The sequence below is a fragment of the Plectropomus leopardus genome, chromosome 22 (assembly GCF_026936395.1).
Source record: "Plectropomus leopardus strain MGB_pleo_1.0 chromosome 22, ASM2693639v1, whole genome shotgun sequence".
NCBI classification, from domain to species: Eukaryota; Metazoa; Chordata; class Actinopteri; order Perciformes; family Serranidae; genus Plectropomus; species Plectropomus leopardus.
Window position 1 is genome coordinate 4195677 of NC_142197.1, and position 12973 is coordinate 4208649.

Consider the following 12973-nt stretch of genomic DNA (forward strand, 5'->3'; position numbering starts at 1 on the left):
ATCAGAGTCTCTGATTGGACGTGACGTCGTCTCGTCTTATCTGAGCCGCGTCTTTCTTTGTGATGTCTGATAACTATCGGCAGGTACCGTCTCTCCACTCAGGAGGGTCTGAAAGGAGGTGCAGACAGACTGTCTCTGTCCAACACACACACACACACACACACACACACACACACACACACACACACACACACACACACACACACACACACACACACACTGAGGGTGTGTCTGCAGGGTGAATACACTAGTTGTTAAGACACTTTCTCAACACTCCATAAAGCCTGTTAATGTGTGTGTGTGTGTAACTTTACGACAGGTACACACACACACACACACACACACACACACACATCAACAGAAGACAGTTTGTTTGGACTTATTATAGCAGAACGTTCCTTTACTGAGCAGACTAACAGTGTTACGGCTGATTGACTTTTACTGCTTTTAACACACACACACACACACACACACACACACACACACACACACACACACACAAGCTACCTCACTCAAAACATATATATTTATATACATGTGCGCGTTCAGACGGCGAGTTGTTCATTACACAGAGCGCTCTGTAGCGTTCTCTACATGTGGTCACAGCTACAGAGCTGGAAATAAAATATTACTTAAGTACTTCAATTAGAGTTAATTGTACTTTACTTGGGTACTACCATTTTACATTTTACTTCACAACATCTCAGAGGGAAATATACTTTTTACTGCACTACATCTGTCTGACAACACGAGTTACTTTGCTTGTGTGTACTTCACTATTGGTACTTTGTGTATTTTGGTTTTTTATGTTTGTACTTCAGAAGTCAAACAGCCGTGTGTTGATTGTTACCTGAGACGTGACTGACGCACAAAACACTACTGAGGATGATGATGGAAGCTGCAGTTGTACTTCAACAATAAGGTACTGCGCTTCACTGATTACCCTGCTGGCTAAAAATATGATGTCATATGAGCTCAGATATTTACGTGATGCTCAGATTATTCTGTCCTTTTTTAAACAGAGCTTTTATTTTGGAAAAAGCTGGATTTACTGACAGTGCTGAATTGAGTCACTGACGTACGACAGGATACTAGTGCCAAAAAAAACATGCAATTTGGAGAATAAAGTCAAAACATTTTGACAAAAAAGGTGTGATGTTGTGTGAAAGGTTGTTTTTTTTTTTAGAATATAATCAAAGAAGTCTTAATATGTCCAAACTGTGTAAATAAAGTCAAAAATGTATGAGACGGGGGTGGGGAATAATATTGTATACATAAAGTACAAACTGAACAAGAAAAAAAATGTAATATTTTAAGAATAAAAAAACATTAAAAAGACAAAAGCTGTGATATTTTGATAATAAATTAAAAACTTTTAAAAAGAAAAAAGTTGTAATATTTTGAGAATAAAGCAAAAGCTTTATCAAACAAAAGTTGAAATATTTTCGAGAACAAAGTAAAAAAATTATATGAAAAAAACACGATTTTTAGACTAAAATAGTAACTTTTTGCAAACAAAAGTAAGTAGTGTAATATTTAGTAGAAATATTTTGTGAAATGAATAAATAAATAAATAAAAATATTATTAATAATAACAAAAATAAACCGTATTTAAAAATAAATAAATAAAAACAGAAAAATATTGTAAATTTTAGTTTTTAGGTTTAAGCCACAATAATACCCAAACCATAAAATATAACTTTTTTTTTACCTGTATTACATTATATAACTAATAATAATAATAATAATAATAATAATATTAATAGTATTCTTATTACTAACTTTATTCTTAGAATATTACTTGTTTTTTCCCCTCACACTACCTTTAAAGGATGTCGTATTTGATACTAAAAATAAAGCTTTTTTGGCGGAGTTTCAATTTGAGTCATGATCATGATACAACTTTTAAATTTCACTTTTGATTCTAATAAGTTCTTTATTTTCATAATTTGACCTTTTCCAGTTTAAGTCACTGTATCAAACTGATCCTGAGTCAGTCACAGTTTGAGTCACAGAACGACGTCATAGTTCAGATCTTTGAAGTGATTTTTGTTTCTTTATGTGGACCGAGGAGAAGAAAAGAGACGGACGAAGGACAAGAAGAACAGAAGGATGAAAGAGAAGACGAATACATTAGCCATGTTGTGTGTTTTTGTGTCTCGGTAATAGAGCTGTGTGTGTGTGTGTGTGTGTGTGTGTGTGTGTGTTTTCCGTCTCCTCGGGCTCAAACTGATGGATATCAGACGATTATTCAAATGTCGCAGAAAGACAAACTCTGCAGAAAGAGAGAAAAGAGAGTTGTGTAGTTCGGAGGCGTAGTGTGACAGCGAGGCCTCTCTCTGGTTTTGTCCTCTTTCACTCTTTCTGTCTTTCTTTCAGTCTTTTTCGGGGGGTGAGGGGGGGCGGGTCAGCGGGGGCCCCCCGGGGCGAGTGAACGCGGGGGGTTTATTCCTCGATCTGTAGCTGCCTCCTCCCAAAGAAAAAGATACCAACAGGACAAACAGCAGCTCTGTGCAGATCTGTTTCACGCCGCAAACAAACAGTGTGAGAGTTTTTTTCGGGCAGAGGAAGATTTAATGATCGCTCCGTAACAATCTGTATCTAAAGATTTAAATAAAACATGAATCAGCGGTCCAGATAACGAACTAAGAGCTGCCCGGTGGAGTTTTCTTTTTCCTGTTTACTCTGTTTTCTCTCCTTCAGCTCTAACAAACATGTCGAATATATTTCCTTCAGTATTACACATTTGCAGATATTTTTCTTAGAGGTTTTAAACCAGCAACGTTTACGTTTTCCTTCCTGTCTTTATCAGCACTTTACTGTCACCTGTAGATCAGTAGAAGTACTCAGATACTTCACACCCTGTCAACACGTATACATATTTTTTTTAATTGATATTTGCTACATGCAAAGTTTTACGTCGTTGCAGATTTCATAAAGCGCTCTCTATAGTGCCGATTTTTCAAAACTCCACTTATTAATATTTATCTGGAATATAACGTTGTTTAGATGCCTTTAGCAAATGTTTAATCAAAACTGAAACATTGTTTCCAACAACCTTTTTTTTATAAAGTCCAGTGAAAATTTAAATAAAAAAAAGAATAAATAAAAATTTTACTTTTTGACAAAGTAAAAGTTCCTCCCATGCTGACACTTTTTTTGCACTTTCTAGTTAATTAATTTTATCATCCATCATTAAAATAAAATGCTGATAGAGATAATCGGCAAATGCCAAATATCGGCCCCAATCCGTTGACAACTACCCACAAGTGCGTTGCCATGGCATCATGTGACCGATAAAAGTGTTTCCTTTGCAGTTTTGCAAAATATCATTTTTTTTCGACTAAGAGACCACCGCATGCAAGCGTAAAAAAATGTTTATTTTTTCGAAATTGACCTGTTTCCATTACGTGTATTTTACATTCAAAATTTCTATTTGTGTAATTTGAGGGTTAATGGAAACACAGTCTGACTTTATTAAATCAAATTTTCACACAAGTGCTTTTCCATTTACATGAGTAAGATGTATTTAACACTACCTGTGCTTGAGTATAATAACCTCGTACTCTTAGTCAGTAATTAGTTACTTTCCGCTGCTGGCTACTGATCGGCAGTGTGATGGTGAGGTCAGACGAGCTCAGGGCGTCCAATATGGCTGCCAAAAGGGGCGTGGCTCGAGCGATCCTTCATATGTACATCAGTTCATTCACGAGAGCGAAGCTGAACACATTCCTGCTCGCTGCTGTCAGTCAGAGGCAGAATAGAGACTTACAGACCATTCAGACTTCACACGGCTCTGCTTAGGCATGCAGCTAGAGTACACACACACACACACACACACACACACACACACACACACACACAAAAGCATTGACAGATGGCAGTATTCAGAGTGACGGTGGTCAGACAGACAGATTGTACGCTGACTCTCATGATGTCCGTCCGTCTGTCTGAGATCAGTTACTGTTTCTGAGAAAGTCGTCAAAAGTTCTCACGAGGTAACAGAAAGTATAAATATACAAGAAGTCATCCCACTGACACAGAAAACTATGTATGACCTGAGCTAATTGAAGTATTCAGATACTTTTTGTCAAGAAGAACCAATAATACCACACTGTAAAGATACCCCAATATGAGTAAAAGTCCGGAAATTTTACTTTCTCCTACCCGTTGTATTCATTACTGGTTCATCGTTAGGACAGTCTTGAAATGCAAAGAATTATTTTTCTCCCCAATGAATTTTTTGGAGGCCTAAACATGCCCAAAAACTCATAAAAAGTGGCACGCTTGTGCAGCCTGGCGAAAAATTTCGTATTTTGGTGGTTTCGGAAACGGGCGTGGCAAAATGGCTCCACAGCGCCCCCTAACGTGCAGCCCCAAGGCCCAGTTGAACCTACATTTACGAAAAATCTCCAAACCCGACAGGAAGTCGTCCATTTGCAGAGTTGGAAAGTGACTTCTTTAGACTTTACATTATTTTTTAGAAACAGCAGCACACATCGCTCCGCTCTCGTTATTATTATTACCAGGGGCTGATGTAATGTTTTGGGGGCCTGGGGCCACATGTTGGCAGGCTGTTGGCAGCTATAGCAGAAGTAGTCCTACTCAAAAAGTGTTTAATTCCCGAATAAAATGATTAATAGCACAGAAGTCTGACAGAAGCTGAAGTCAGAGTCTGTTTTTTCAGGAGAGATTGGCCTTTTATCAGCACAACCTGCTTAAATTTACCTGAAGTTTGTTCAAAATGGAGCCTTTAATTTTTATATAATGCTGGAAAATGTAATAAATAATAATAATTAGTTAAATACCCCTGCTGTAAACCATCTTCAAGGTGATACCACAATTATCATCATAGAGCATCAGACCGATTATTGATGATTGATTCTCTCTCATTTAAACAGAAATAAATAAAACAATTACTGCACAATTCAGGGTCCGTTAAAAGGCTCCCACAAGGACGCGACGATAGAGAGAGTCTGGAATTTTAATAGTTTGATTTTAGTACGTTTACTTATGCAAATGACGTCTTACGTCCTGAACACAAACGCCTAACTGTTAACTGATCGTAAAAAGGTGACCAGTTTTCAATCTAACACACACACACACACACACACACACACACACACACACACACACACACACACACACACAAACACACAAAACCTCCTTGATGTTTTGTTGGATTCGATTCCTGATTTGAGCTTTAATAAAGACACAAAGAACCTTTGATCGACTGTCGCCGTATGTGTGTGTGTGTGTGTGTGTGTGTGTGTCTCCATCTGCCTGTCTTAGACAAACTGTAAGGAAAGTGCTTTCATTAACACACACACACACACACACATACATGCACACGCACACACACACACACACACACACACACACACACACACACACAGCGATTCTGAATAGAAGAAGGTTTTTCTTTAATGAGAGTGAAATTTAAATCCTGGACATTGTGCTGCTTTTAGACCACAGCCAAGACGGGCAGGTTTTACACACACACACACACACACACACACACACACTGAGTACAGTGATGTAATGGTTTTGCCAGGGCTGTCTGGTATCGAGGCCGGTCACCTGCTGTGAGGTGAAATAGGCTTGAATTAGTTTTAGTGTTTCTCTTCAACAGGAGTTTACACTCAAGTAGAAACACTGAAACTTCACTGACACTTTTATTAAAGGACCAGACCGAAGAGTTTTAAAGCGCAATTCACAAGTTTTTGGTTGTTTTTTCAAAGCGTACTGTACAACTGAGCAGCCATAAAAACACATAGGATTCAAGTTTAACACATTATTTTCACGTTTTAACTTGATTTTACAAAGATGTGCACGAGTTGATGCTGGATTTTATAAACATCGCAGCTCTTTGCAGAATCATTGGAGCTTCAAGACGAAGGCTTCACCTGATGCTGTGTGATTAATAACAGATGTTTACTTGATGATGGGTTTTATTTTTAACATCAGTCCTAATCATGAATATAAAGTATTGATTAATGTTCAGAATTTTAAGCCTTTAAATTGCAGGTTTTTGTCACGATGCCACTATGTTTTTAGATGTAAAAAACAACACAAAAATGAATTATTTTCTATATACTACATGCAAAGTTGATTTTTCTTTTTATAACAGCCCGGGGTATGTCAGTGATTAGCAGCAACACTGACTGTGACTGTGCACATAGTGGAAACAGCATGTATTTTCTCCATATGCAAAATATGATAAAAAAAATGACGTGCCCAGGTGGAAAAAGTCCAGAAGAAATTGCACTTTAAATGTGTTTCAATGGCGCATTTTGCACTTAACAGTATAAATATAACAATGTTGTTTATATTATTATTTTAGGAGTTGAGATTAAACAACAAAAACATTATTGTCAAATGTATGCCATATGCATGAACCCAGCCAAAATTCAGAAAATGAAGAACGAAAAGCGCGTAAAATGCACCAACAACAACAAAGTCAACAGCGTGTGTTCGTGTGGTTATTCTCTCAAAAATTAAAATGTCTTCACCTCTACCCAAAAGAAACCTTCGAACCTTTATAAACATCTCAAAAGCTCCACGAAACCTTCACACGGATGCCTGAAGTCTCAAATCTCCATCCAGGATCTGAGGTACCTCTCCAAAACCCCTGAAACTGTACACGTACCACAAGAACATCGAGGACACCTCAGATCTCCACAGGAACACTTAAAACACGTATTCTCTTGAATCTTGAAGAATAAGTTCCTCAAGAACAGCTTGAACTGCACCTGAGACCTAAAACTTGCAGACTTTAGGGATGCACCAGTTTATTGGCCGAACATCAGTACCGACCGATGTTTGCCTCGTTGACTGTCACCAACTTTTCTGCAAATAAGACGATGTTCACCGAAGGCATGGGCCGATGCTTTTCTGTTTTGTCACGTCAATATAGCACAAAAGAAGATCTCAAAACTAACGTTTTGTTGACAATAGAAAACGTGTTCATCAGAAAATCTTTCCCGGGACGCCGGTGGGATGAAAGAACACGATAAACTCACGACTGTCACATCAGGGGACACACCCTTTTGTTTCCCCGTTAATGCAACAATGTGAACAATAAATCAGTGTCAACGTCAGACAGCAGCCGGTGGCTGAACAGATTCCTGACAGAGGCGGCATTTAGTTACATTATGATTCATTCATAATGAATATTCAGTAAAAATGAGTGTTAAGCAAAGGTAAATTATAATGTTCTCACAATGTGTTCAATTTAACCTTGAAAATTTTGTTTCTGGTGAGAATATTTTTGCAGCAATGTAAAACTGATAATGAAAGAAAATTAAGATATATCATAAAGTCAAAAGAGGTTTATGTAAAAGCAGATTTTAAAGGTTGTTTACGAATGTTGCTTATTCTTGTAATGACGGAGTAAGAGACATAACAAATAGTTCAGTTATTTTTTATAATGAAGATTTGTTTCCCCAGAACAAAAGGGGGAATAAAAAACTACAACAAAAAATAAAAAACAACATAAAAGCATCAGTATCAGCCAAATTGTGATTTAAAACATCAGTGTCGGACCATAATTTCGGTGCATCACTCATAGATGCTCTTTGAAAGACTTCGAGACCAACTGGACCTTCTTCAAATGCTGCAGGAACCTTTTCAAGGACCTCCTCCTTAAAAACTCCTGAAGAAAACTTAAGGATGATATTTTAAACCTCGTTAAAAACTGTGGACCTCTTCCGGTGCTCCAAGAAACTCATTGAGAACCTTCACATCTTCATCAAGAAACTTTCAAACCTCTTCAAGAACAACTGGACCTTTTTCAAATGTTTCAAGAACCTTTTGAGGACCTCCAGAGCCTCCTCCTCAATAACTCTGAATTTTCCTAAATAAAATCTCCTCAAGACACCTAAAACCTTATTAAGAACCAGTGAAACATCTTCCAGTGCCACAGAAACCTTTTTTGAGAACCTACAAATCTTTCTCAAGGAACTTTCAAACCTTTTCAAGAACCAAAACATCTCAAAAGTTCTCAAACGTTCAGCCAACTTTCTCTTTGCTTCCTTCTGCCTGGTTCTTTCTTATTTTTTTATGATCTAATGTCTTTATACTTCTGTCCTTCCACATTTTACTTTATTATATAACTGTATTTACTTAACTTCCACAATAACAGCATATGACATGCACGCGGCATAGCAGAGCGCGAGGGACGTAAACAGAGGCAGAGTGGACAGGTGCTCCGTTTCTCACGACTGCAAAACATGCATGCACGCGCTCCTCTGCACGCACCCACACACACCAGTCGCTACTCGTTCACCACGTGCGCACTAAGAGCAACAGGTAGGACTCACAGGTAAGATGTGAAGACGCTCAGGTTGCTCGGTATCTCCCGGAGCCCGAGGTCCGAGCAGTCCACCCGGTGCAGCAGCCCGTCCACCTCGCACCGACAGCGGCCAGGACAGCCGGCCCGCCCCGCTCCTCGGTCCCCGTCCCCGGAGCTCTCCACCCGGACCACCGCGGAGCTGTTCCCCGCTGCCCCCTCCTCCTGCACGGCTGCGGAGCTCTGCATCTGCACGGCGGTCCCGGAGCTCCTTAACTCGGCCGAGAGGACTGCAAACGCGGCCAACAAAGCCACAAACCCCGGCATGTCCTCCGGGGCTTCTCCTGAGAGGATAAAAGTTGAGAAATGATAAAAAGTTGCAGCTTTAAATCACGTTGTGTTTGGTCTCTGGTCACTGGAGTCTGCTCAGATTAACTCAAACTCATCTGCACTGAAAGTCTTTCACACAGAGGAAAATAAAGACCAAGCTGTTTGAGTTGAAGTCTGCAGGTTGGTCTGTTTCCAGGCTGCACGCGTGGAGCAGCGGAGCCGGAGTGTGTGTGAGTGTGTGTGTGTGTGTGTGTGTGTGTGTGTGTGAGAGAGAGAGAGAGAGAGTCCCTCCACACACACTACAACAGTGTGTCAACCCAGTTCACTTTTATATACTCCCTGTGTGTCTGTCTTTTTATCTGTCTGTCTGTGCCTGTTGTAACAACTGATGAGCAGAAAAAAAGTTTAAAAATAAATAAATAAATAAAAAAGTAAAGCAATGAATGGGTAATTAATTTAAAAAAAATTAAAAATTAAAAAATAATAAACAAATAAATAACTGAATGAATTAGTAAATACAATCATCAAAATAAAAAATCTTTAAAAATGACATTTCATGCAATAAACTCTACTTGCTGACATTTTAAATAACAGTATTGCTGTCATCAGTTTCTGCAGTGCTGGGAAAAGTATTCAGATCCTTTACTGAGGTAAAAGTATTAAATACCACACTGTAAAAACACTGTACTACAAGTAAAAGCCCTGTATTCAAAACCTTAAGTAAAAGCACGTATCTACAAAATGTACTGGACTTAAAGTGAAAGTGGGCTCCTCAGTGTGCAGTAAAATGTACCATGTGGTCATTTTGTTTTATATTTGATGTGTTTGGATTTATTTTCCTCCTGCATGTGTTTCAAGGCTTCCTGTGAGTTTTGTTGGAGGATAAATTACAACTTTAATCTTTTATTGATGAGCAGCAGAGCTTCGGTCTCATCGGCCTCATGACTGAAAACACCTGTGCAGAGACCTTTGATCTGACCATCATACACCTCGATTAAAGTTTTAGGTGTAAAAATTAATATTAACTATTTTTGTAAATAAATGCAGTGGTGTAGAAGAACCAGGAGGGCCTTAAAAGTCTCTCTCCTAAAAGAGCTCATCTCAGTGAGACCTCACGGATAAATGGAGTACAACTAGTACTACAGTTTTTGTGAAGCTTAAGACGACTAAACATATGAGAACGTGATTTGTCTCAGTGAAGTTCACGTGTGGAAACATGAATCTCTCACGTTAAAAATGCACTTTTTAAAAGAACTTGTTTTAAGTTAGTACCTTTAAAACAAAGAAGTGAATTCCCCCCATTTTCTTGTAAAGAGAAAGAAAGAAATCAATCAATAAATAAATAAAGCCAGAAAGAAAGGAAAGGAAAGGAACAAATTAAGATTATTTTAAAGAATCCAAGAAAGCAATCAAGAGAAAGAAAGAAAAAAACAAGAAAAAAAAATAAATAAAGAAGGAAATTGAGAAAAAAAGAAAAGAATCAAGACAGAAATAAAGAAAAAAAAGAAAAAATCAAGAAAGGAGGAAATAATTCAAGAGAGAAATCAAGAAAAAATAAATAAAAAAAGAAAAAATTTTAAAAAATCAAGAAAAAATCTAGAAAAAGATGAAAAATAAATCAAGAAAGAAAAAAGAAAGAAATCAAGAAAGACAGGCATGAACAAAGTATCTATACCTATACAAATGAAACAATAATGTGTTTTATCAGCAACATCAATTATACAATAATCATTACAACACTACTGCTACATTAGGCTACCATCAATGGTACAAAAGTCTATCACAATAAACAAAGTAGCCTTGATAAAGCAACATAAAGTGACTTTTTTATATAATAAAAATAGTAACAAAGTATAGATTTGTTATAAATAAAACCTAATTTCCTTAAAGTTGCGTTACCTGAGGCCAATTTTAATACACACACACACACACACACACACACACACACACACTAACTGTATGAAGCCATCTGCCAACAAGAATCTGCGACATTTTCAGATAAATAAATAAATAATAAATGTTTACTATTCGGGGCTTTGGGGCCACTCACAGCAGCATCATACATGTTTCTGGGATTTTAGGATGTTTCCAGAATTTCAGTCCCTTTCTAGGAATTTAAGACATTTCTAGGATTTTATGAAATTTCTTAGATTTTCTGATGTTTCTGGTATTTTAGAGCATTTTTTAGGGGTTTGGGACTTTCTAGGGTTTCAGAACCTTTTTAGGATATTAGGAGGTTTCCAGGATATTAATGATGTTTTCAGGATTTTAGGACATTTTTTAAGATATTAGGAAGTTTCTAATATTGGTTTGCAGGATATTAAGGACATTTCTATGATATTGGGATGTTTCTAATACTAGGAAGTTTCCAGGATATTAAGGACATTTTCAGGATTTCAGGACATTTCCAGGATTGCAGGAAATATCTTGGATTTTAGGATGTTTCTCAGATTTTAGGACATTTCTAGGATTTTATGAAATTTCTTAGATTTTCTGATGTTTCTGGTATTTTAGAGCGTTTTTAGAGGTTTGTGACTTTCTAGGATTTCAGAACCTTTTTAGGATATTAGGAAGTTCATAACATTAGGAAGTTTCCAGGATATCAAGGATATTTTCAGGATTTTAGGACATTTTTTAAGATATTAGCGAATATTAGGAGGTTTCTAGGACATTAAGGAAGTTTTCGGGATTTCAGGACATTTCCAGGATTTTAGGAAATATCTTGGGTTTGAGGATGTTTCATGGATTTTAGGCAATTTCTAGGATTTTGAGACATTTCGAGGATTTTAGGACACTTCTAGGACTTTTCTAGATTTTTAGGTATTTTGGGGGATTTTGGGACATCAGGGGCTTAGCTAGGGCTAAGCTAAAAATGACACTTTTTTGATAAACGAGCTCTATTTTGATGCTGTTTTATGAACTCTGGCACCTTTTAGTTTTGGAGGCAGACTTTCTTCTTTCAGTGTTTAATTCTCTGCTGGTCTATTTACAGTCAGACTCTGGCCTCTAGTGGCTGACTGACAGTACTGCAGCAGAGAAATAGTTCATTTGTTTGTGTTGTGCTATGACATTAAATTAAATAAACAAACTCAAGCCCCTTGAAGAAAATCCAGGGGTACATTAAGAAGGACTCATATCTTTTGTTTAAGTTTTAAAAAAACATATAAATATTATTATTGTCTGTTATCAGAAAAAGTAAAAAGCATTAGCATCAAAATATACTTATAAATAATTTATAAGTAAGTATGAATACATATAAATAAGTACCAAAATTAAAAGCACTTATAACACAGAATACCATTATTTTATTGGATTATAATTACTGATGCATTAATGTGCTCATTGAGATGTAATTTTAAATAAATAGCCAATAATTCACATTAAATCCCCTCAAATTAAAAAGTAAAAACATCCTTTTTGAAATCTTTGCAAATGTAAAATGTCATATAATAAAATTTAGAGGATGTTTTATTGTAATAGTAACGAATAAATGAATAAACTTGTTGTCTAAAGAAATACTACTATTTCCATTGTTTCCTGCTGCTGATAAGTGGTGGAAGTAACCAAGAATACTCAAGTTTACTTTACTCAAGTTATACACTTAAGTACAAACTCAAGGTACACTTACCTTGCTGTAGTACTTCAATCTCTCTACTGTCTACTTCTACTCCATTACACTTAAGAAATGTTAAATAAATCATATTTTTTACTCCAAAATTATTTGATATCTTAAGTTACTTTACAACATTTTTTTTTGCGCCCAAACCAAATGAAAATCTGTGCAGCTGAAATTATCAGTTGATTTATTTGAAAAATAATTAGCAATCATTATGATAATCATTTCTCATTTTGCATCCAAAACATTTCATGGCTCCAGCTGCTCAAATATAAACACAAGATGCCTTTATTTTGTTTTGATTGATTAAACTGATTTAAAGTTTTTGCATGCAGTATAATTACTTTTAATTCTTGAATACATTTTCCTGTTTGTACTTTTACACAAGGAACATTTTAAATGCTAAACTTTGACTATAAACTGAGTATTTTAACAATGTGGTTTTGGTACTTGGACTTCCACCACTGCTGCTGACACATTTACAGCATTAGAAATGTTTTGTCAGGGCTGGGTTTTGATTTACCAGTAACACCAGTACTGACACTCTGGTAAAATACCAAGTTTACTTTGTCTGAATATATTTAACCGAATCTCACTCCTGCAGAACTTCTTCTCAGTCTTTTTTTGTGGCATTTCTCCAATAACTGGTCATGCCAGAGACTCTGCACCCAGAAAAACCGCTTAAATAGTGTTGACGGGATGTTACCCAGGTGAACAGGTTACTCATGATCGTCGGT

General features: G+C 36.7%; 1 protein-coding gene across 1 annotated transcript in view; it reads right to left on the reverse strand.

Annotated features, from left to right (window-relative positions):
- The window catches only part of LOC121961199 (leucine-rich repeat-containing G protein-coupled receptor 5-like), a 62355-nt gene that overhangs the window by 33433 nt on the left and 15949 nt on the right, over positions 1 to 12973 (reverse strand). The window contains exon 3 of the mRNA XM_088073003.1: positions 8322 to 8634. Coding sequence (XP_087929129.1) covers positions 8322 to 8617 — 296 coding nt within the window. The 5' untranslated portion in view covers positions 8618 to 8634. The remainder of the gene's footprint in view (positions 1 to 8321; positions 8635 to 12973) is intronic.